Raw genomic sequence first — 25,400 nt, 5'->3', positions numbered from 1 at the left:
AAACGAAAATAGGTTGTAAATATAATCTCTCCTCAAAAAATTTAGTAAAATTCGCAATATTATAATTGTGAAGCTGTAATGGACTATGGCCGTTGAGGTATTCCGGGGATACGTTGGACTCCACCATCGCTTAATGTCATAGTCTTTCAAATTCATATTCTCAAGGTTGACTTAAGAATTTGTTACTTCCTTTCATGTAAGGAAGATGAAAAATTAGGTCACTTTTTTAAAGCATCAGCTAGTATATAGTTGTATCTTTTTATAATAAAAGAAGGGCTTTATACCTCTTTATGGAAGAAAAAAAATTCTCTCGCTCTCACTTTGATTTTTGAGCTTTTTTTTTTTTCCAAACAAATAAGGCTCACATGTTTTTTTTGTTTCAGTAATGTTTAAAAGAAAGGTGAAAATTGAGAAGTCAGTTTCCTTCAGGATTTATTATTACTAAAGCGGGCATATGGCCCGTTTGTATTTACTTTAAAAAAAAGTCTTTTTTATGATTTCTTTATTTTAAAAGTACTTTTTATAAAAGTTATAGTTATTTAAATTTTAAAAAAAATATTTGATTTTTGAAAAAAATATTTGACTTTTGACTTCTGTTTTTTTTATAAGCTAAAATTTTTAACTTCCGAAAAAAAGTAAGTTTTTGACTTTTTTTATAACTACTGCTTTTTTTAAAAACAGGCATCCAAACGGACTTTTTTCGAGAAGTACTTTTTTTTTTCTTAAAAAAAGTAATTTTTGAAGAAAAAAAGCTCATCCAAAAAAGCTCGTAGAGATTAAAAGCATGTTCGGTTATGCAGATTGACTCATCCTTCATAACTGAATTAAAAATATCGACTGTGTTGCGTTTTATAGTCGATTAATCTATTTAAATAATAAAAATAAATCTTATGCTAGCTAGAGATATTTTATATTTTTTTTCTCATCCCTAATATAAAAATTATGGATTTTATTAATCTCTTTTTACATAAGATAGGTATCTTATGTTGTAGAGAGAAACTAGGTAGGTCCCACCATTACAAGAAAAAAGAAAAAGAAAAAAAAGTGAGGTGCGAAAATCGAAGTGAGAGAAAATGAGATAAGCTACCTCATGTAAAAGGAGACTAATATTTTCCAAAAATTATTTATATGGAGAAAATAATAAAATAAAATTCTCAAACAAGATGTCAAAATGTAAATAAGGCAGAGATTTTTTTTTTTTGAAAAAGATAGAAAAGAAAGTACAGAGGAAAGCCAATAGATGTGGATGAGTAGTGGGGGCGTTTGGTAGAGGAGACATTTTTTTACTAGGGAAATATAATTACCGAAGAAATAGGAGGAAAGTCAGCTTGATAGAAGAATTTAAAAAAAGATGTTTGGTTGACCGAAATATTATCGGAAAAATTTATTTAAATTTGCAAAATCTATATTCGGGAGGAACTTCACACCTCTTTTTTCACTTCCCCAGTTATCTCAAAATACTACATCTCAAGTGATATTTTGTATCAGTGACTTCTACCCAAAAAAATCAACACATCTCAAGTTGCCTAGTATTTATTTTCAAAAACTTGAACCAAACGTGATATTTTTCAATATCTACCATCACTTTCCCATCAAATCCAAAATAAAATTTGTACCAAACTTGTGCGAAATTATTGGTTGGAAGTTGGAACTTCAATGTCACTTTTAAACAAAAAATAAAATAAAAAGAGGAAACAAAATAATAATAAAATAAGAGTAGATAAAAATAGGGGTTTGTATTTGTCATTTAACATAACACAACAAACTTTCCTACACACACGATATTTTGTGGGACACACATTTTTTAAAGAAAAAAGGAAAAAAAGAAATTACGGCACGTAATACAATTTTCTATAACATTACACAATCACTTTTCCTACGACATAACTCTTTTAAAATCGATAAAAATATCAATACACTTGGCCTTTGGTGATTGGCGACAAGAAGAACAGTAAATATGAATAACCGCAACGCAAGAAAGGGAAAAATTTACCTGCTTCAGGAGTAAGAAAAATTCTCACTCCTCGAATAATCCCATCCTTTGAGTTAATCCACAACTACCGTAACTTCTACTTTGCTTTTCATCCGAGGTTACGTCAGAACAAAACCTTGAATTTCACGAACTCAATCTTTTCCTTTTTTTTCCCCTTACCACCCAAATAACAAAACACAGTCACAAAAAACCTTAAATTGCACGTTGAAATTTGAAATTGAATCAGCTTATCTTCTTGTTCTTCTTCTCTTGCTTTTCACCTTAAACTTGAAGCGGAGAAAGGATCTCTGATCTCCTGGTTTCATAACGCATCTGGGTTTTGTTTCTTTTTGACACCCCATTTCAATTTTTTCATGTAAATGCTCATAGCAATGGCTGGGTTGGAGGAATTGAGAAAAAAGCTTGCACCTTTGTTTGATGCTGAGAAGGGCTTCTCAACAAGTTCAACCTTGGACCCTTGTGATTCTTACACAGTAAGCATCTATTTCTCTCTTTCTTTCTCCTCTTTTATGTTTGAATTTTGAACTTTTAGGCATTGAAGACTGAAGAGTGTAACAAAATTGAAATGAGTATAAATGGTTTGTCTAATATGATATTTTTTTTTTGGTTTTTGATTGATTCAATTGAGAAGCTATCGGATGGTGGGACTGTAAACTTGTTGAGTAGATCATATGGTGTGTACAATATCAACGAGCTTGGTTTGCAAAAGTCCACATCTCGGTCTGTACATGAAACTGATCACAGTGAGAAAACATATAGATGTGGTTCTCATGAAATGAGAATATTTGGAGCAATAGGTAGTGGGGCCAGTAGTGTTGTGCAGAGAGCTATACATATACCAGCACATAGGATTCTTGCATTAAAGAAGATCAATATCTTTGAGAAGGTATTTCCTGCTCTTAATTCTTCTGGCATTTCTCTATAATCGCCATTTACAATTTCAATTTGGATCTCATGTAGCATAGAACTGTGCTTTTTTTGTGTTGCTTTTTGTTCTGTATCATCTTATTTATGATTGCCGTTAAACCATGCTATGTAGTATGCACGAGATATGTTATCTGGCTTTCTAAAATGTGGTTTTTTCTTGATGCTGGGTGATACAATTTTGATCTGTTCTGTTTTTAAAGTTTTGGAGTTGCTAGACACTTTTTTTTTATGTGGCTCTGTTGGTAATGTCTGCTTCTAAATGGAGAAAAGAGCAATATGGCAATACTGAATGATACCAGCCTCCCTTACCCTCAATACTGAATCATCAACTATTTCCTAACAGTAGTACTTTTTTTGTGCCAATTAGGAGAAAAGGCAGCAGCTCCTAACTGAGATAAGGACATTATGTGAAGCACCTTGTTATCAGGGTCTTGTGGAATTTCATGGGGCATTTTACACTCCAGACTCGGGACAGATAAGCATAGCTTTGGAGTACATGGACGGAGGATCACTTGCAGATATCTTGAAAAAGCGTAGAAGGATACCTGAACCGATTCTATCATCCATGTTTCAGAAGCTCCTACATGTAAGGAAAATGCTCTTGTATTTTCATTTTGAACTTTTCATCACAGAAAACACTGAGATATGCTACTTGGCCTTTTATCTTTTGGAAGGGTCTAAGCTATCTGCATGGAGTCAGACATTTAGTTCACAGAGACATAAAGCCTGCTAACTTACTTGTAAATCTCAAGGGGGAACCAAAAATTACTGATTTTGGTATTAGTGCTGGCTTAGAGAATTCAGTGGCAATGGTTAGTATACTCTATCAGTTTTAGTTTATTGTTTCTTATTGCTTCTGTGAAATTGTTTGCAAATGTCAATTTTATTGTTTGGTCATGTTTACATTACCAAGCTGTGCAGTTCATGATCATTCATCAACAAATGTAACTTTGCAGTGTGCTACATTTGTTGGAACTGTTACATACATGTCACCTGAGAGAATTCGAAATGAAAGCTATTCATATCCAGCCGATATTTGGAGCCTTGGTCTTGCACTCCTTGAGTGCGGGACAGGAGAATTCCCATATACAGCTAATGAAGGTCCTGTCAATCTTATGTTGCAGGTGTGTGCTAATGCATATTGATATTACTTGTTTCCTTTTGTTTTATTGAATGCTACATGTTGTCTAAGAAGAACATCCTTGCAGACCAATTTTTGTTTTTTTAAGCATCTTTTTCTTGTCACTTGTAGAAAAACTTGTCATCTGAAATAATAGCATTAGTCACACAAAATAAAACAAAGGATTATCTAATTTGGTGTTGCAATAATGCCATAAATTGCATTTGCAGCTAAATGAGATAATTCATATGATATGTAGAAAGGCATGTAATGCACTAAAAATAACTTCTCCCGTGTTTTTTTGACAATTTCCATTGATTACTCAGCAACGTCTAGGCTGAGATGAATATCAAAGTATCAACACCACACTGGCAAGTGGCAACATTGTCAATTATATGTCATCTTCATATAATCATTGAACTCTGGCATTTTGATCTAACCATAGCTAGTTATATATTGTAAAGTGATTAAGGCATATCCCTCGATTGATATGGGAAACTTCTTCCTGTTATGCAGGAACTTATGCACAGACGCACATATATAAACATAGAAGTTTCCTTTAAAATTACCTACAGTCATTGCAAAAACTGAAATTAGGCTAAAAATACAGTGTTTACATTGCTGTCATCATGTGAGACTTTTCACATATAACGTTTGTGTTCTTTGCCAGTAAATGGTAAATTAATGGAATCGCCTACTAGCTAACAGCACTTACTTTGATCAGTGATAGAGAAATATGTGTAACCCCAGTTACGGATGAATGGCTATTCCATTCTAGTAATCTGATTGTTCACATGTACTTCTGTCTGCAAATAACTATACTTAGTTTTGTGGCAGATCCTGGATGATCCATCGCCATCACCATCAAAGCACAAGCTTTCACCTGAGTTCTGCTCCTTTGTTGATGCTTGCTTACAGAAGGATCCAGATATTAGGCCAACAGCAGATCAGGTGAGAGAAATGAGATAAAACTTTATATGAAATGAGCATGGTGTCTAGCATCTGTGGTTTGCAATTTGGTGGCTGTTGAATGCTTTGTCCACCATGCTACCTAAAGCATAAATGTGTTAGTGTCCATGCATTTTTTTCCTTTATTTACTCTCTGTTATTTGCATTCATGCTTGTTAGAAAGTAGAATGTTTTCTTTACAATGTGTTGTTTCTGACTTCCAACCACTACTCCTAACCTGCCATGTCAATCTTGTCTTTAGACATTCCATTGGATATAGACATGATAGTTTGAACTTGATTATTTGGTGTTGCCCTGCTGCAGCTGCTTTTGCACCCCTTTATCACCAAGCATGAAACTGCCAAGGTAGATTTAGCAGGATTTGTTCGTAGCGTTTTTGATCCTACACAAAGAATGAAGGACTTGGCAGATGTAAGTAGCTGCCAGTTTTTATCTCTATATTATTTGAGCAGACATGCTTATTTTCTTAAGTTGTTGTGTAAATACAATACATAAAAGTAACGAGTGATTGTTAGTTAAGAGTGTTAACTTGCACTTTTCATGGGTTGGTTCAATGAGAATATGAGATAAACTTTATCATGCCCCTTTTAGGTCTTAAGTCTGCATTATATATTTTAAGTAAACTATGTCTAAATAATATGATAAGCTCTTTTTTTTTTCCCCAAGCATTCATTTGTGATAACAATGAAAAAAATTCGAATTTCATTCATTTGTTTCACATGGAATATTGGTTTTGAGATGTGGTTAGCTGCTTTATGTCAAGAGTTTACAGAGGTTTCAATTTATACTAATCAGAAAATGTTTTTACTTTGTATTGTTCTCTTCAGATGTTGACAATACATTATTACTTACTATTTGATGGACCTGATGATTTGTGGCAACATACAAAGAGCTTATATAACGAAAGCTCAATTTTCAGGTGTGTACTGTTTTATATGTTTTAATTCTGGCATCAAGAAAATTTATCATTGGTAACAGCTTACTCTCTTTTTGCAATGATAAATACAATAGAAATGATTCACTTGCAAGAAACTTGCTGCTATAGGGGTAACAATTGTAGTTCTTAATTAGCTGTGCTATGTATCTGAAAAGGAACTTATAGAGTAAAATTGATTTCTAGAATTCCCATTGTATCAAAGAGCTGGGTCAAAATGAGTAGATTATGATAATCAGTTTAGAATATCAAGAATGGATGAGGACTTTTTGTGAACTTCTGAAGCCTCTAATACGAACCTTGGGAGAGTCTCTCCCCAGAAGCTAGCTTGTAAGAAAGGAGAGTCCAAAGTTAATATAAATCTCACACCTGAACCTAATGTTTCTGATGTGGGACTCCAAAACCACTCTCCGTTAAACCCGACTAGCAAGTGTGGGGTGGAGGAAATCTTTGTACGCAGCCTTACCCTTGCATAATTGCAAATAGGCTATTTCCTGGATTCGAACCCATGACCTTTTAGTCATGAAGGAACCTGCTCCGGTTCGCCCCCATGTTTCTGATGTGGGACTCTAAGTCTCATACCTTACAACTGGACATGTAACATCTTATAGATCACACTAACATTATTCCTTTTATATTTTGCAGTTTTTCTGGGAAACAACATGGTGGTCCAAACAATATATTTACAACTCTATCAAGTATTAGAAGTACATTAGTTGGTGAATGGCCTCCTGATAAGTTGGTGCATGTGGTTGAGAAGCTTCAATGCCGTGCTCATGGTGAAGATGGAGTTGCAATCAGGGTGTCAGGGTCCTTCATAGTTGGGAATCAGTTCCTGATATGTGGAGATGGCATTCAAGTAGAAGGTTTGCCAACCTTTAAGGATCTTGAAATTGATATTTCTAGCAAGAGAATGGGTACATTTCATGAACAATTCATAGTTGAACCAACCAGCCTTATTGGATGCTATGCCATTGTTAAACAAGAACTGTACATTAACCAGTAATTTTCTATAATGTTACGGTGTCTATTAGGATTCAAAACACCATTACAACAAGTCTCTCATGATATTGAGATTGTATATTTATTCTTAGATTTGAATAATTAAGATTACGATATATTTTTTTAAATTAAGTGAAATGTGAATATATTTTTACTTGTTTATTTTGGAGATTAACTTTGTTTTAGAATTATTTTATTTTATTTTATCTTTTTACAAGATGTAAATATTTTATGTAACTGTTAAAATATAATTACATATCATGTAAATCTTAAATGTCAAATGGTAGCTGACGTTGTAGTTCAAGCCAATTGAACTAATTGGGTAATTAATGAAAAGGTGGAGAAATCCAATATATGTATATAAAGTTTGTCGGATGTAGTGACTGTATTTAAGAATTGGTGTAGTTATACTATGTATTACATGGTGTATAGTTAAATTTCTGAAGATAGAGAAAATACACAATGTACTACCATATAGTATAACTGCACCAAATCTTAGCTGCAATTACATTATAAATTATTTTGTCATATATATATATATATATATATCATATTTTTGAAAATAAATATGTAAGTAAAGAAAATCATTAACTTTAAAAATATAAATAGAGCCAATTTATTTTTCAACGGTCCTTTCCTTTCAATTGTGGGAAAGTATACGGTTAGGATTACCTATTATTACTATTTTGTGAGTGATCGTTTCATATCTTATTTAATATGATATGATCATATAGAAGAATTATAATCATACAAATAAAAATCAATGATGAAAAAAGAAAGTTTTGAAATAAATAATTACAAAATTATTATAAAACGTGAGAGAATGCATTTTTTACCATCTTACTTTGGCCATGTTTGACTGATGTTCCTTCATCCTTACTGGTGCTGCGGGAAAATATAGTTGCATAAAGTGCCGTACATCTCAAAATGGAGAAAAGCTAAGTACTCCCCCATCTTTATCAAAAAGAGAAAGTTTTTGAGATATAGTATAAAAAAAAAGGAAAAATATTTTTTTATGTTGAATGAGAATTCAATTCTTATGTTGTGACATTTCCATTTGCGTGCAAAGTTTTTTTTTTTTTTTTGGTATTTTTTTTTTTTAATAAATGTGGAACTCACTACTAGTTGAGTCACAACATAAGAATTTAATTCTTATGCAACATGAGAAAATCAAACCAAAAAAAAAAAAATGTGTTAAAGTGGACAAACAATTTCCTTATTAAATAAAAGGGAGTACCGAGTTATACAAAAAAAATTCCCTTAAAATGAGTGGAATGCATCCTCTCTTATTTAAATAAATGAAAAATCATATTTATATCTATATTAAATAAAGAAAGCATTATCAATATTTATAAATACCTATAAAAAAAATAAACACAAATTTACATAGGAATTTATTATTCTCCTTCAAAAGGATACAAGGCTTTTTCCAGCAGACTTAAAAATGATGTGGATCTATTCAAATTTTTTTCTATTCTTTTTTTAATGGAATCCACTGCTGATTTGTGTCTATTGCTGGAGATAAATAATTTCATGCTAAATGAGACAAATAAAGCCCATTTACATATACCTTTCTGTATGAAACTACCCATTCCCTAAAACAACGATACCATGTTTTAAAAAAAATCTATTTCTCTCATTTTATAATCGGAAATAAAGTTCTAGCACTCACAAAATAAAAGTAGATCCTATTTTTATTTTTTTTCTCTTTTATTATCTGTAAATCTCACTTATAATTTTTTTTCTTACACAGGGGGGAGGGGAAGAGAATGAAAGAAGAAAAATGAGCCGTGACAATTTAATAACCTTGATGGAAATATCATGTTAAAATTCTCCATAACCTTGTCCGGATGAAAATTGTGTCTATCTACGTGACCTTAAAGAGGGTGTATTGGATTAGGATTTTAAAAGACTTTTTTGAGATAAAAAATCTTACAGATTTTAAATGACATTTTAGAATTAGAGAGACTTTATAGACTTTTTTTAAAAGACTTTTTTTACAATTAAGATTTCATAGGATTGAATTGTAAAGGATTTTAATAGAATTCATAAGATTTGAAAGGACAATATGGATTTAGAAGATTTTAAAAAACCATATGAATTTTTAAAACATTCAAAATTACAAGATTCAATACAAAAGGGAAAGGTTATACTTACAACCTATTTTTGTTTACAATATTTACAACCATATCTTAAATGTTGATTTCTGTCAATCAACGGTTATCATTTATTGCAAATTAAATATTAATTAATAAGATTGAATTGCGAAAATAATAACCATTGATTGACGGAAATCAACGGTTAAGATATGATTGTAAAATGTTGTAGACAAAAATAGGTTGTAAGTATAATCTTTTCCATAAAAAAATAACAAAGAAATAAATAAAAAAAGTAAAACCAAATATAATTTTCTCAATCAGTAAAACATAATGGGGAAGGATATACTTACCACAAAAAAGTTACAACATTTACAACTAACTTAATCACCATTGATTTCCGTCAATCTAACGATTATAATTTATTGAAAATTATTAGGTCATATTTATTAATTCTCAATAAATTATAACTGTTAGATTGAAGGAAATCAATGGTGATTAGGTTAGTTGTAAAGGTGGTAAAAAAATTTGGTGGTAAGTATATCCTGCCCCAAACATTAATATAATTTTTAACAAACATTCAAAATTACTAAACAACAGCTTTTCACATATCTAATGGATTGAAAATCATCATCTTCATTTGGTATCAAAGCTATGCATATAAAAATAATTCTAAATTTGCATATGGAACCTAAAGTTCATGATAAAATTTCGTTTGGAATTTTTTGCAATTGATTTTGAAAACATTGGGATTATTGAAATTTTCTAACCATATATCATATACATATTTTCATTGAATATTAAGAAAATTTTAAATCTGAAATTTTGGATTTAATTACATTAAAGTTTAGAAAATTTCTCAAATTTTTTCAATCGATACATTGAAACTTTAAATTGCTTTTGGGGCTTTTGAGAAACAAGCTTTTAGTTATCTATTGACACAAAAATTGTTTGAAATCATTTTTTATAGTGAAGGAATTTCATTCATGAATGTATTGTTACGAAATATAGGGTTCATATTATGAAAGTTTCAATCTTTCTTTAAATTGATATTGTTTCATTGATGTAAAACGAAAATAATACGAAAGTCCCCTGTTATTAATTCACTGTTTTATGTTATTTTTAATACAAAAAACACATTTTTGTGCCAAGAAAAACCGTGACCCATAGATTGAAAAATCACTTTTTAAACTTCTCAAAAATGGCTCAAAAATATGTTATTTTTGAAATAGATTATATTAAAATCTCGTTGGTTTGTTGTTTCTGAGTTATTTTGTGATGAAAATCGCTCAAAAATATACTATTTGTTTTTAGTTTTGACGAAACTCTCATGGCGAAACCCAATTTCGAATAGTCAACCTACCAAAGGAAGAAGAAAACACTACAATAAAAGAATCTCAAAAAATCCTAAAGGTTGGAGTGAGATTGTGAAAAAAACATCCTATTTACATTTTTCACTAAAAAGTCTCACAAAGTCCACACCAATAGAAAATCCATTAAAATCATTAGATTTTTGAATACCACGAGATTGTGATTTCATTGTTTAAAATCCTGATTGAATACGAACAGATTTGGACGGATTCTAAAATTATCCTTTAAAATCCTAATCGAATATCACGTGACTTTTTTTCAATCTATTAAAATTCTAATCGAATACTAACAAAAAAATTTGTCCAAAAACAATCCATTAAAATCCTTTAAAATCTCAATCTAATACACCCTTTAAGTAAAACTTGTCATTATATATCTTACTAAACATTAACATTACAAAATTCGAAACAGACACAATTTTTAAAAGACAAGTCGATATTTCAAAATAAGGATCGACTAGTTGTTGCTCTGATCGCTTTTATCTACTAAGAAAAATATGCAACTGCAGCATATAAAATGATACTATTCCTACTCATGAAATGATAAGTGCCAACCCGTGCATCCAAAACTTTTTCAAAATCATAATAGTTTCATCTCTCTGTACATTGCACCTAAAAAGCATTCGAGTTCTCTGTACATTGCAGATTAGTCCAAACTTTATATGTTTTCACCCTCCCCAGCTTGACCTGAATTTAGGAGTAAAAAACTCAACACATGAATTGTTACTATAATGAACCCTTTTATGCGCTTGACATTTCAAATAACCTGCAGAAACCATAACAAATGCCTTACCACAAGTTTACAATTACAAATAAACAAAGCTTTTGTAAACATCAGGAAAAAGAACCTTACCCAATAACATGGTTGAAGAAAATTCCGAGCCCTCATGTCATTACTATAACAAGAGCACAATGTCCAACAACTTGTTACTTGAACAAAAGAATTTAGTTGGGGTTTAATAAGCCTACAAGATTCATGAAGATGCTAAAAAGTAGTCCCGGATAGTTCTTTTTATGGAGGATGGAGGGTTCAAAACTGTTGAGGGGCTCTTCAAAGCAGACTCTGGAGTTTTTTCAGAAGATGTGGTTTGATCAAATCCTGAGGAAAGCTTGTTCTTATGGCCTTCATATGTATTCATTTTAGGTGGTGTGATTGGAGTGGCTGATTTAATTGGGTGGTTCAGTGATTCATTGGATAAAAAAACATTGTCTCCTGACTTGGGGCACATTTCTTCATGATTTAAAAGCATTTTGCATTCTGTACTAGGCATAGCCATTACTCTTCTTCGGATGGTAGATGGAGTTTTTGTTCTGCAGATATAACTGCTTTTATTCCAAGTCCGAACCTAGAAATGGCAAATTGGGAAGACAGTTACAATGCTGAAAGAAACAATTTTGAGGCATGTTTATAAGAATGAGTTGATAGACAGTATTGAACTGAAATACATTGAAAATACTATGCAAGAATATCTGGTTTTGAACTCAACTAAGGTCTCAAGTTAAGTTAGTTTTGCTTACTGTGAAATCATCAGAACAAGTTGCTAATTTGCCAACCTCAGAGCAGCACCTGTCAAATTAATAATGTTAGAAAACCATATATTTTGAAGAGAGATCTAAAACCACGCTAGATTTCCAATTTACCAGTCAACTGATGTAACTTCCCCATCATGACTTTTCAAAATAATAGGTTCCTCTTGAGGCTTGTTAACCTGATTTTTGAAAGTTCAGTTAAATAATATCCCAACTGCAACATAAGCAACAAAATAAAAATAGCTCATTAAAATTAAGAAATGTAACCTGCCAAACATAGGCATTTCCATCACTAGAACCACTGACTATGTGAGATGCATCAGGGCTAATTGCAGACTGCAATTGCACACATCAGAGAGCAAAAAATTCAGGAGTCAGGACGAAAAGTGAATGCAGAAAATTTGGGGATACAGGTTCGATTCTCACCTTTACAAAAAATGAATCTATTTGACATCCAGAGAAAGACCTTAAAGGCCCATTTTCGAGTTGAAGGATGTTATACAGATAAATTCTGCAATAAGGATGAAAAAGTATATATTACGTTTTCTTTTACATCCCCTAAACCTTTGTTTGATTCACAATAGAACATATGCGCTATCAAATGAGGATACCGGTTATCTATGCAAGAGGCTGAAAGAAAAAGTCCACTGTCATCTTGGGACAAGCTAGATATACCATGTACTCTTCCCTGAAATGACAATGGAAAATACTGTCAAGAGACTCAAAACTATATCATTTCAAGCTTTCCAATATCTAATAAAAATCAGTTAGAAAATCAACACTGTCCAAACATACTGGTTTCATGAAAAACATAATACGGCTGACATTTTCTACCACATTTACATTTTAACTTTAAGGATGCTATAATGATCATTTTGAGACCATAAGTACTGCATATAAATATAAATACCTTGTCTGATAATCATTGTTCAATTTATCCAAGACCCTTGATTAGTAACTTTCTGACTGTATAAAGAAACACAAATAGACACTACCACTTTAACGCACAGTTCAACCAACCTTATCTGTTGACTGAGGATATGTCATCGTGACAAAACTTTTCAGATGTCTAGTATCCCAAAACTTCAAAACACTGAAAGAAAAAAAAATTGCACAGTAAAATCAATTAATTCAGCTAAAAGCTTCAGAAAAATCATTTTTGACAGATAATACTTCGGACTAACCTATCCACCGCCCCAGCAGTGGCTATGGAAACCTGATCCTTGAGACAAAGAACAGATGTAATGCTCATGGAAGCAGCCTGCAAGATTAAAATTATTGTAAGAAAGGTTTAGTTTGCAAAATGAGAAGAAATGGTAGACTATCAGCAACTAACCTTGCCCTTCCTAACTCGTTTTGCTAGAGACGAAACATGTGCTCCTTTGACGACAGCTGTTGAACTAGAGAAGCAAACAGATGATAAATTTTTTAAATAAAACACCAATAGAAGCTAATGATTAGCCGATCAAGAAAATGATTATTACATGAGTCTTGCAAATAAAAAACTGCAACTTACCATATGTTAAGTTCTCCATGTCTACTCTTAGACGTGGAGCTGCATCTCAAGTCCCAAAGACGAAAGGATCCATCCCTTGAACCGGAGACAACAATATCTGTAAATTTGGAGATAAAAGGAATATTAATTGTTAATATATCACTTTGCAGTTGGAGAAAATCCAGAGTTGCAGATAAATTCAAATATTACCATTATTAGTTGGATGAGAACATATGGATTTCACACTTCCATGGTGCCCCGCCAACACTCCAAGACACTTCTTTTCTTGAACATCCCATACCTTCATCTGTAAATGTGCAGCATAAGAACATTTAAAATAAAATTAGCCTGTAGGAAACTACTAATAAGATATACTATAACTAGTTAAAAGATTATGAAAACTTATTCAACTCAGATTCAATGACATGAAATTGGTATCTATTGACTTGATTTCAGATAAATCAGGCCTGCACGTTCTGCAATTTAAAAGCAAATAACTACTGTTGGGTGCCATGTAAATCGTATGCTAATAATCAACCAATGTTGTGTGAATAAAAATGCAGTGCTTTTGACTCAAAATCTAGCAAGACAGCTTCAGAGGAACAATGTACTAAAATCATTCAAATTATTGTTTAAGCTAGCCATAGTAAATTGATATCCATCATATAATTACTTACTGTTTGATCACCAGAAGCTGTGAGAATCTGGGTATCTTCCTGCAAAGAATTATAAATCATATTTAAGACAAAAGGAAATAAATAATTCAAATCAATGACAATTCATCAAAGGAATAATTTCAACGATATTAAAAAAAAAATATTGAATATATTACAAAACTGTGGCTTACCTTAATCCAACAAACATCAAAAACAGCATTACAATGAGAAACCCAATCGCAAATCTTTGCTTTCTCTGAGATTGAAAGATGGAAAAACTCCACGTAAGTAAATAACAACCCATGAAATTATGTGATCTCTATTTATTTCATAATTAAATTTAAAAAAATAGAAAAAATAGAAAAATAGAAAAACAAAAACAAACCTCCGTTTTGTTCAAAGGTTGCGGAATCTGGGAAGTTGATGCGAGTATCGAACAAGCTCAGGTATCCACCTTCATCAGATAAAGCTAGAATGTGAGAGAATTTGGAGGTCTGCAAGAAAAAATTTAACCCAAAAAAAAAAAATCAGGGTTTGCCCATGTAATGTTTTTGCGAGGAAAACAAAGGGGTGTGCTCAAAATCGAAGCTTGAGCAGGTTTGGTTTGAGTACCTTACAGAAGGAGAGAGAGAGGGGAACAGTGTCTTCGGCATTGTGTTGTACGGCCATAGCTCCGATTTCGCTGAAGCCAGAGACCAATCCATCCATGTAAGGCCTTTTCCTAACTGTAACAACGAACCACACCAAAAAAAAAAAAAAAAAACAGAGAAACACAGTTAGAAAACGAAGTTGTTCAGTAAAGTAAAGAGAGAGAGAGAGAGAGAGAGAGAGAGAAACCTCGATAGGCATTGAGCTCCCTGGAGGCAATGTGGTTGAAGAGGGATTGGGGTTTGGGAATGTCCATTGAGAGTTGAGAGAAACAGAAGAAGAAGATGAATGGAAATTAGGGATTTGACTTTGATACTGAAAAAAATGAATTTATATTTTGGAACGAAACGTTTGGCGCCATGAAATAAGTGGCGGGAAAATAATATCAATAAATTCGTGTAAGAAAATATAAATATATATACTTTTTTATTTGCTGATAGCGTCCCTGGTTTAGATTAATTTTTATAAAAAATACAATTTTTTTTTTTTTGTAAACAATAGTTGAAAAAAAAAAACCCAAAGAACAAACTCAAGTCAGAACAACCCTACGCAAATTACAGACCAAAGAAAAATCTGTCAAATACAATGGCAAAATATAAGAGGAGGGGAACTAAAATTACACAGATTATTCTCTACGACATAATTAAGTGGATATTCAGATAACCAATCTGCAGAGCTCATTAATCTTTGGGAGTGGATTCTCTCATGTGCTAATTAACATGACCATGTCATGTGAGACAATCATAACCATACATGGGTGAGTTAACGGTGATAAAGAGGAGAGAAAAAAAATATAAGGATAGGAAATTACACAATCATCATCGTTGATTTAATTATTAATGATTTAGATCTTTCCACATGACATAATCATGTTAAATTACACATGAGATGATCCATTTTCTTAATCTATTAACTTTTAAAAAAGGCACCCAATGCAACATGAACAAATTTTTTAACAGCTCTCAGCTTATTAATCTATTAACTTTTTTTTTACAAAAAATTCAAAAATTTCCCCTCCTATATTCTTTTCTTATTATTTATTTTTCTTATATTTTTTTTCATCCAAAATCACTTTTAATACGGTTAGTAATAAATTAATTTATTCATTTTATCCCTATTTTTTTATACATAATTTATCCTAATTTACTTGTATAAAAAATTGCTAATCTGACATATAATTTGGTTACCGACAACAAATTGCCTTTGATGATTTTGTGATTTTGGCCAAAATTTGAATGATATATTAGTGCTTTTGATGTTGATAAAACAAAGATAAAATGGGTAAGTTAATTCAATTACTAATGATATTAAATGTGGATTTGGATAAAAAAAAAATAATAGAAAAAACAAGTAATACGAAAAAAAAAACATGGGGGGTATTTTTGAATTTTTTTTACTATTTTTAAATTATTTACATTGAATGTTACGTCATAATTTTATAATATACATTACAATTAAACTTTTTTTCATTTCAAAAGTTTACTAGCCTAAACAAATGTGCAAAACAAAACAGTTTCATGCTGTGAATCTTTTTCTTTTTTCTTTTTTTCATTCTGCCACATTATGTGCCATGCATTTGAACAACATATAAAGCATTCTTTTCACTTTCACGTAATCACATTCAATCATTCATTCTCATAGAAACCAATCAGAAAAAGAAAAAGCTCAAGAAAACCTTTCAAGAATGGAAAATCAGAATCAAGAACAACAAGAGGAGCAACAACTCCAACAACACTCAATGAACCCCGCCACCAACCTCCTCTACCAACCACCGTTCACCACCCCTGTATGTTCTTCTTGCTTTAACAACAACATGAAGCGAAGATCACCCTCATCCTCTGCCATTGCCACGCTTGAAGACCCTTCTTATGGTGGTGGTGGTGCTGCCACCACAGAACACCGAGCAACCAAGAAGGTTTTCCGTGAGCAACAAGACCTCACCACCAACCTCAATGGTTTCTCTACCATTTTGTTCCCTCAGAACACAAAGCCATTATGCCATGCAGCCACCACGTTTCATTCCCCTGAGGACCATGCAAACGCTGTTACTAGAGCTTCTAGTTTGAGTCCTCTGCCTCCTCATAGTGTTAAAGGTTATGTTTGTGATCCTAATCCTAATTCACCTGCTAGAACCTTTTCCCCTTCCTCTCAATGGGGAACTAATAAGGGAATGATTTTGACCAAGGAAGAAGCTTCTGATTCAATGGTATATAAAAAAAGGTTTCTTGAGTTTGTTTAGCATGTGGTTTTTTGAAAATATATATAAATGGCTTCTTGTTCTTGTTTTGGTGGTTGCAGAGAATGAGAAGAATGAAGGAATGTATGAGAGAGATGAGAAAATGGTGGGATGAAGGAATGAGGCATGAGGATGAAGAAGATGAACCTGAAGGAGCTGAAGGTGATAAAGTCCTATCTAAGGTGTGAATTTCATCTTGATAAGATTTCTTTTTTTTAGCTTCTTGTTTGGTTTTCAAGAAATGAAAGGTCATGGGTTCGAATCCAGAGACACTTTGCAATTATGCAAGATTAAGGCTGCATCTAAAGATTTCTTCCACCCACACTCGCTAATCGGGTTTAACTGGGAGTGATTTGGTTTGGTTTTCAAGAAAATTTTATTACCACTCTTTCTTTCTTTTTTATGGATTTGTAGTTTCACTAAAAATTAAGCAAATTTTGGTGTATTTGGGTTTGGTTTAATGCAAATGTTATAATGTTTCAGGATAAGTGTGGAGGAGGTGAAGAAGAAGCTGTGAGTCTAGAATGGGCTGATAAGTGCCTAAGCATATGTTTCAAGTGTCCTTGTAGCAAAGGCTATCAGATTCTTCTATCTGGAAACAACTGTTACTACAAGCTTGTTTAATCTACAATTTAGTTTCTTGCTTCAAATCTTTTTAGTCCCTTATGTCATTCCCATTTTAGTTCAGATGATATTACTGTCATTTATGTGAGTAAAACATTTTCTTTACTCATTAGGGTCATATATTTTCTGTCACTTTTCATTGTAACTAGGAAGTGCCAGTAATATGAACAAAACATCATGTACTATCTTTGTATCCTTGTAAGGCATTGTGCTCTGTGAATAAAAGCGTGTTGATCTTTAAATTTTTTGGTAAATGAAATTACTGTGTATTATAATTGGGTTCTATTTCTCTCATGTTATTAAAGATAAGTATCTCACATCATAGATACATGATGTGGTGGAATCCACCACTCATTAAAAAAATAAAAAAAATGACACAATATTTTATATAAAAGTAGCATGAGATAGTTATCTCATGTAAAATGAGACAATAATTTTACATTATAGTTTGACCTCTAAATTGGATATTCTTGTGAGATGGAAGAATAAGATTGGAACTGATTATTATTTCTGGGTGTCAATGTTGTTGGGCTATGAATATTCTGAGATATCCATTCATTGGCAATGTTACTAAGACCATATGACAACTTGGCCCAAAAGAACGATTTTATGGCTGAATGGGTACTCAAATTGAAGGTCTTAACTCCTGAGGTTAACGTTATTGAAATTGGATAGTGTAGGATTAAATAAAACTAAGTATCCTGTTTATCGAAATTCTAATAAAAATGAAAAGAAAAATCTACTCAAGTCGCTTCATAATCACTAATTTGCAGATTTTTTTTATTGATGTATAATACATTTGGATTAATTGTGTTATTTTTAATGTATGAAATTGATAATAATTAAGTTATTTAGGATATTATAACTTTTCTTATTTGTAGGGATTTTATCTTTGATAAAATATTTAATTTTACAAAATATATATATATATATATATATATATTATGGGATTAATATTTTTCACGTTGTAGAATATAATTTTATCTTCTACGCACACTTAAAGTATGTAGGGCCTATTTTTTTTCCTCTATTCTCTTCACATGATCTTAGTTGGATCCCGCATATATCTATGCGTAGAAGATAATTTTACTCCTATAACATGGAAAACACTAATCTCATATCTTATTTCTTCATTGATTTATCAATTACGTAATTAATCTAATTCGAGTTGGACATTACTACAAGAACAATAAAATTCTCCTAACTAAATTTTTAACATAATTACTGAGTTGTTCTTTGTATTAGAGGACCACATGTATATCCCTCAATGGGTGGGTGAAGTATATCACTTTAGGGGTATACCCTTAACAACAATGGTTTGGACTAAGGCTATACAAAAGTTTTCCAAGTGCTACAAAGAAAGGGGGATGGTGTATAATGGTTACGATGGCTCTCTATACTAATTAAGTAACAACTCATATAATAAGTGGATAGTATGTGTGCGTCAATAGATGAAAAATGAGGTATTTATAGGCTGGGTCAAGCTCCTTAAGCTTGAGAGAGAGATGTAAGTCAACGGAAACAGAGCTAAGCCACTGTAGCCTAGCCTTGTTGGGGCATGGCATCCTGTAGCCATTGTCAACATGTAATGCCTAATGTGGAAGGGTCGTGTAATAAGACGTTATGCATCTTACATTGGGATATTTGTCTTACGTTGAGATACCCTCTTACGTTGGGATATTCTCGTATGTTGGGATACCCTTAGTGACAACACAATTATGGGCCGACGATACTTGATTTTTTATTTTTTATTTATAAACCACATGTATTTTTTATTGGAGGCAATCCTGTTTGGAGTGAGTCTAGAATTAAGGCTTTAAACTCTCCAAAGATGATACTGAAAAAAATCAAACACATACTCTCACTCTCATTTGCTCAACTCTCATACGCCAACTAAATTATCAATTATTTGGTGCCACATACTATACTAAATCACTATTCTTGGGCCAACTAACTGGATTGGCCACAATAATTACATACTCAAAAATCAATACAATTGATTAAATTGGAATAGTCAAAGATTCGTTTTTTTTATTAAAGTCATGTATTGATTCCAGTGTTATTAAACCCGAACCGATTCGCCCGGGTCGACCTGTGAATCGGTAAATCGGTCATATAACCAGTTCGGTTCAAGCAACGGACCGGCCATGCTTCAAAACCGGTGCGACCCGGTCCGACTCGGTCGGTTTTCATGAAAATCGGTGACCCGGTCGGTTAACCGGTGACCCGGCTCGGTCTAAAAAAAAAATCATAATGGACATATTTAATATATTTTTTGCTTATTGACTTACATAGTTTATGTACCTACAAGGCTACAACACTACTGTTATCTCAATTATGCACTATGCAAAAAAATTTCATTTGATTTATAATTAGAGATGTCATTTTCTGAACCTAAAGCCCCATATCACGATCATTATATTTTTGTTTGATCATTTATTGTATAATAATATGTGATTTATCATTTTTTATATTAAAATATTTGAATTTTTTGTCATTTTTGCTTAGATATTTGAATATGTTTATAATTTTTTAATATAAATTATAAAATTACATATAATTACCAGGTCATGCGGTTGAACCAGTGATCCAATAACCCAGTACCTCGACCGAGTCAATAACCGAGCCGGTTTTAATAACATTAATTGATTCACTACTATAAATTGTTAAGTCGTGGTTAGCTAGAGATGAAGTGCCATTGAAACTAGAGTTAGATGCTCATCTTCGAAATGCTTTGAGGCGCGACAGCTGTTCCAAAATAACTTGGTTTATCCTACATCATTGATTCTATCATATTATATACGAGCATATTTTTTTGGCACAACGTGAGTAGGTACTTCTTTATTAAAAAAAATAAAATTAATTATGAAAGGAAATAACTACATAATAGATAAAGGTAGTGAAAGAATGTACTATTAGTATCGCACAAATAACAAGGAATACCATTGTGTTGTACTATTCTTGACACATGCGTGTATACATACGTCCAAGGTCACCGCCAATATATCGGTGCACCAAGTCTATGTCTTATTGGACTCCAGGTAGAGCACCTAATTAAACCAATTATGTGGATTGTGGGGGATAGTTTATCAAAATATCAAACAGAGAATAAGAACTTTCAATTCGATTCATACTTATTTCCAAAAAAAATTCGATTCATACTAAAACATGTGGGGCTATTCACTTAGAATATTGAATGCTTGATCTTTGACCCAAAACCATGAAGGGATGTTGTGGTATAGTATTTCATGTTTTCAACTTTAACATGGGGTGTCTTTTTGAGCCTTTAATCACGATATATAGTAATCAGTGGACTTATATTTCCGCATTCATCTCCTCCTTCATTGTCTTTGGCACTGTTTATTTGAGAGGTTCTGCATCTTGAATTTGTAATGATGTGGAAAAAAAATATGACATGGTTACGTGAACAGATTATAATTATACAAATTAAAAATGAATTAACGGTTATAATTTTGTAATTATTTATTTTCAGCGGCGGAATAGGCTCCAATTACAGTCTGAGCCAAAAAAATTATATGTGTATTTATTTTTCTTAATTTTAATTAGTTCATATCATAATAAATTATATTAAATACAAAACACCTGAACAGACAGTATAAAAAAGAGTTATAATTTTATTCAATATTTTTTAATTTTATTAAATATATTTAAATTTTTTTATATAAGTGAAAATGAAACATATAACTTAGAGTTTTATAAGAGTTATGTTGTAGGAAAAGTGATTGTGTAATGTTATAGAGATTCGTTTTGCGTGCCTTAATTTTTTATTTATTTTTTTGTTTTAAAAAGTGTGGGCCCACAAAATGTTGTGAGTGTAGGAAAGTTTGTTGTGTTATGTTAAATGATTAAATGAAAACCCTATAACTTAATACAATTTACCCAAATATCTCACCAAATATATATATATTTTTTTTGATAGGGCCAAATTACAATTTTAGACTGGATCAAATTATAATTAATTATATAATTATACATGATAAGTACAATTTGTTAAAATTTAGCCCAAGCTGAGGTCACCCCAGGTAACATGTGGCTCTGCCACTGTCTATTTTAATTTATTTTTTCTCTTTTATTTAATATCATTGATCCACCTTTGTATAGTTATGAATTATAATTCCCGACATGACCATTTTATATATTTTTTAACATGAGAGTATCTAGATTCGTCTATGGTAGACTCTGGCTTAATCTAAGCACTATATGAAGTTTGTTGAAACGTGACCTTTATGAAGTACTTCAATTTTGTTTTGATTGTAGTTGAATAATGAACAACATGCTAATCATCTATATATTTGAGCTATTATTATGTTTTATCCCCTTCGACCTAAGGACATTTGTACACGTACCTAAATATATACATTACATGAGATATAACAACTATAAAATAGATTTGGATTATTTCATGTTTCTTTTCTCAATTTTGTCTCTCATGTCCTCAGAGAGGAAGACGCAGATAAAAGTTTATTGTACCTTACATAAATAATGACATAGGTCCTACTATAATTGTTTTTATATGTTTATCCCTCATCAACATACAAAGAATACAAAAAAATTCAAATGCCATATAATATAGACAAATTTCACGAAAAAATATTCTTTGTTGAACTCAAAATGTCCAAATTAATAATTATATGATGAAACTGTAAAAAGAATCTGTGATATTTTTATTATATATTTATATTATTTTTACATTAATTAATATTTCTATATCCACAGCTGAAACTGTATTAGTTTGTGGCTTTTATCAGTATGCTGTGGGAAAAATTGGGTCATAATATTCCCAAAGCCGAAAATCGAACATATATTATTTGACTTAGGATAATGATTATCCGCTTAATTTTCCATATAAAAAAGATTAAAATAACGAGTTAGTTTCTACATAAATTTTATTTATGATTAAAATTAGTCAGGAGAACAATTAAATATGTATATATACATTATGTACATGCTATGATTTTTCAATAAATAATTCAACTAGTATGATTTGATCCTCTTTCAGTTGATATTCTTTAGAACCCAATCCTTTCTCATAATACCAAAGATCCCATCCATATAAATGGGTTTTTAATTATTTTTTGATCCGTTGCTTGTACCTCAATGATGATTTTTTTATGGGGTTTGATTTTCTCATGTTGAATGAGAATTCAATTCTCATGTTGTAGAGATAAAAAGCATGTGGGACCCATGTGTTAGAAAAAATTATATGTAGGACCCATATCAGCACGGAAATCGAAGGGTGTGTAGGAAAATTTTAATTCTCATGTTGAATGAGAATTATAAAACCCTTTCTTTATATGTCAATGAAATTTGCATTTATCATTTCACATGACACAAGTAAGTTTTCTACACACACAATATTTTGTGGGACCTATATTTTTTGAAGCAAAAGAAAAAAAAACTACGACATACAAAATAAATCTCTATAACATTACATAATCACTTTTCCTATAACCGTAATTGTTATAAAACTCTATGTTAATTATACTTTAGTTGATTATCTTGGTGGAAGCATGTCTTGCCTCCTACCTTTCCTTGTTTTAAAAATTTCACAACAGTAAATATTAACTCCATCAATCACATTATAATTTTTTTTTTTTTACAAACTCTAAAAGCAGTAAAACATTTATGAATTCAAAATGGATTTAATATTTCTATTTTTTTATTGCAGAAAAAATTTATCTAGAATATTCATATAAAAAGTAAATAAGTTTTATTATAAGGTAGTGTTTGGTTCGGGAGAAATTTTTTTTTACTAGGGAAATGTAATTGATAGGAAAATGGTTGGAAAATGAGTTTGATAGGAAAATGTAAAAAAAATTGTTTGGTTGACCCAAATATTATCAGGAAAATTTATTTAAATATGCAAAATCTATGTTCGGGAGAAACTTTGCACCTGTTTTTTCACTTCCCCATTCATCTCAAAATACCACATCTCAAGTGGTATTCTGTAACACTGAATTTCATCCAAAAATCATTTTCCCATCTATCCTATTTGTCTGGTATTTCTTGAAAAAACCTGAACCAAACGTAATATTTTCTAATATTCACCTACACTTTTCCATCAATCTTAAAATAAACCTTCAACCAAACACTACCTAAAGAAAAGAGAAAGAAAAAACTAGTAAGATTCATTTATTTTTATATGATTGTAGCAGAAAATTTTTATCTGTAATAAAAATAATTTTTTTTTCGTTCAAATTTATTTTTTATTTTTACATGAGATTTTTTTAGTTGAATTTTGTGATTGATGAATCCCCTCGTTGAAAGGCACGTGTGTACGTACATTTCACTATTCAGTGATATTATTCAATTATTAATAAAGGGGACCCACCAGGGTGATGTTCAGATTTAAAAGGACACGTCATCAATTACCGAAACGACGTCGCATCGCATGACTCTCTGTCACGCCGGTCATCGTGCCCACACTGTCTGCACCAACATCACTCCCTAGAAATTATTTAATTAATAAATGAAAAATCAACAAGAAAGGGTAAAATCGGAATTTCAATGAATAAACCAAAGGCGGGAAAAAGAGCCGTTGCTTCCCAAACCAATGAAATTTTGGCGCCAAAATTCGCCTTCAATCCCTTTGGGCTGCCCGTAAAATCACGGGCACCCCTTTCTCTCTCTCTCTGTTTTTTCTTTCCTTCTTTCTTTCTCGGAAAATTGATTTCTATTTTCCCACGAAAACTCAAACTCAAAACAACTCCTTTTTATTTTTTCTCCTTCGTTCATTCCTTCATTCCTTCAAAGTTCAAACCTTTCCCTCCTCTCTCTCTCTCTCTCTCTCTCTCTCTCTCTAAGATAACCCTTTTCTCTTATTCCTCCTCATTCCTCTGATTCTCTCGCATCCATTTTTTCTTTCTTCTCATTTGTTCTGATTCTCACCACCCCAAAAACAAAAAACCACTCTTTTCAACTTCCCTTTGTGTCCCTTCATTCAAAAACTCGATCTTTTTCAATTCTGATCCACACCCACTTTCCCTCTCCGCTGTTTTGATCAACCCAGGAGCAAAAGCTTAAACCTTTCACTCGATTCCATCATGGGGTTTTCGAAGAAGACGCAAGCAGAGACTGGTTTGGAATCAGAATCAAAGAAATGGGTAATTGCTGGAATCGCGGTTCGGTCTCTGAAGCCGATAAAGACAAGGGCGAAAGATAACAACGACGACGGTGACTACGATGAAGAAGCACGTTCAACGACGCCGACGGCGAAAGAGTCTAGGATACCGGAAAAGTTGTCGTGCCCGGCGGCGCCGAGGAAGCGCCGACCTTCAAGGTGTAGTAACAACATGGTGGTTGGTGTTAGAGAGTTCTTCACACCTCCTGATTTGGAAACCGTGTTCAAGTGCCATGTTGAAAAAGCTATTTGATTCAACTAACAAAGAAGAAGATTTTAGAGAGTGAGAGAGGTTTTAAGTTAAACACCGAGGAACACAAAATGGAAGAAGATGTTGAGTTTGAAGGGTTTTTCTTCTGGGGTTTATTTATGTATTTGTACTTGGTTCTGAATTCTGATGATTCCTCTCTCTTGTTTCTTTTCTAGGTGAAGAAATGAGGACTTGTGTATAAATGAAAAAAAAAAAAAAATGATAAGTAGGAAGTTAGAAGTTAGAACGCACTCTTGAGTAGTATTTTTTTTTTTTTTTGTTTATTTTGATTTAGAGGCTATGTAGTTTTTTTTTAGTTCTGTTTTTGATTAATGAGAAGCTTTAAAATATTTTGAGTATTTTAGTATACAGAATTTGTTGGTCGAATCATGAGCTTTCCAATGATAGT

At 31.9% G+C, this 25,400-nt stretch overlaps 4 protein-coding genes across 5 annotated transcripts; 3 read left to right on the top strand and 1 right to left on the bottom strand.

Annotated features, from left to right (window-relative positions):
- The first annotated feature begins 2,203 nt into the window (after window positions 1–2,203).
- LOC133315941 (mitogen-activated protein kinase kinase 3) lies at window positions 2,204–6,998 on the top strand. Of its 2 annotated transcripts, none has more exons than XM_061517639.1 (9): window positions 2,204–2,466; window positions 2,625–2,879; window positions 3,288–3,506; window positions 3,595–3,732; window positions 3,877–4,044; window positions 4,878–4,991; window positions 5,313–5,420; window positions 5,837–5,928; window positions 6,589–6,998. In XM_061517639.1, the coding sequence occupies exons 1-9, from the start codon at window positions 2,353–2,355 to the stop codon at window positions 6,947–6,949; spliced, it is 1,569 nt and encodes a 522-aa protein (XP_061373623.1). In that variant the 5' UTR covers window positions 2,204–2,352; the 3' UTR covers window positions 6,950–6,998. The 2 variants fall into 2 exon arrangements, with proteins under 2 accessions (XP_061373623.1, XP_061373616.1); XM_061517632.1 differs by having other exon boundaries at window positions 2,622–2,879.
- A 4,387-nt stretch (window positions 6,999–11,385) lies between these two features.
- On the bottom strand, window positions 11,386–14,996 carry LOC133315965 (uncharacterized). The gene is made up of 16 exons (XM_061517656.1): window positions 14,930–14,996; window positions 14,705–14,817; window positions 14,478–14,586; window positions 14,284–14,348; window positions 14,114–14,152; window positions 13,647–13,743; window positions 13,458–13,554; window positions 13,278–13,341; window positions 13,126–13,202; window positions 12,962–13,034; window positions 12,553–12,629; window positions 12,368–12,452; window positions 12,209–12,277; window positions 12,053–12,120; window positions 11,930–11,978; window positions 11,386–11,757 (listed from the first exon to the last, which is right to left on the bottom strand). The coding sequence occupies exons 1-16, from the start codon at window positions 14,994–14,996 to the stop codon at window positions 11,386–11,388; spliced, it is 1,521 nt and encodes a 506-aa protein (XP_061373640.1).
- Window positions 14,997–16,424: 1,428 nt separating this feature from the next.
- LOC133315861 (uncharacterized) lies at window positions 16,425–17,600 on the top strand. The gene is made up of 3 exons (XM_061517542.1): window positions 16,425–16,946; window positions 17,039–17,158; window positions 17,460–17,600. Exons 1-3 carry the CDS (start codon window positions 16,425–16,427, stop codon window positions 17,598–17,600), a joined length of 783 nt encoding a protein of 260 aa, XP_061373526.1.
- Window positions 17,601–24,664: 7,064 nt separating this feature from the next.
- LOC133315852 (cyclin-dependent protein kinase inhibitor SMR6-like) lies at window positions 24,665–24,994 on the top strand. The gene has a single exon (XM_061517532.1). The coding sequence runs from the start codon at window positions 24,665–24,667 to the stop codon at window positions 24,992–24,994; it is 330 nt and encodes a 109-aa protein (XP_061373516.1).
- Window positions 24,995–25,400: the final 406 nt, after the last annotated feature.

The sequence above is a fragment of the Gastrolobium bilobum genome, unplaced genomic scaffold (assembly GCF_033153095.1).
Source record: "Gastrolobium bilobum isolate Gb01-03AN ecotype WA unplaced genomic scaffold, APGP_CSIRO_Gbil_v1 utg46394, whole genome shotgun sequence".
Classification (NCBI taxonomy): Eukaryota; Viridiplantae; Streptophyta; class Magnoliopsida; order Fabales; family Fabaceae; genus Gastrolobium; species Gastrolobium bilobum.
Note: the sequence above shows the minus strand (reverse complement) of the source record. Positions and strands in the feature narration are given on the sequence as shown.

Coding starts and splice junctions, on each gene's coding strand:
- LOC133315861 (XM_061517542.1), top strand. CDS start 16,425: ATGGAAAATCAGAATCAAGAACAACAAGAGGAGCAACAACTCCAACAA. Junction 16,947..17,038: donor AAGAAGCTTCTGATTCAATG/GTATATAAAAAA, acceptor TGGTGGTTGCAG/AGAATGAGAAGAATGAAGGA. Junction 17,159..17,459: donor GTGATAAAGTCCTATCTAAG/GTGTGAATTTCA, acceptor ATAATGTTTCAG/GATAAGTGTGGAGGAGGTGA.
- LOC133315965 (XM_061517656.1), bottom strand. CDS start 14,996: ATGGACATTCCCAAACCCCAATCCCTCTTCAACCACATTGCCTCCAGG. Junction 13,203..13,277: donor AACGAGTTAGGAAGGGCAAG/GTTAGTTGCTGA, acceptor TTAATCTTGCAG/GCTGCTTCCATGAGCATTAC. Junction 12,453..12,552: donor GCCTCTTGCATAGATAACCG/GTATCCTCATTT, acceptor TCCTTATTGCAG/AATTTATCTGTATAACATCC.
- LOC133315941 (XM_061517632.1), top strand. CDS start 2,353: ATGCTCATAGCAATGGCTGGGTTGGAGGAATTGAGAAAAAAGCTTGCA. Junction 2,880..3,287: donor AGATCAATATCTTTGAGAAG/GTATTTCCTGCT, acceptor TGTGCCAATTAG/GAGAAAAGGCAGCAGCTCCT. Junction 3,507..3,594: donor TGTTTCAGAAGCTCCTACAT/GTAAGGAAAATG, acceptor ATCTTTTGGAAG/GGTCTAAGCTATCTGCATGG.
- LOC133315852 (XM_061517532.1), top strand. CDS start 24,665: ATGGGGTTTTCGAAGAAGACGCAAGCAGAGACTGGTTTGGAATCAGAA.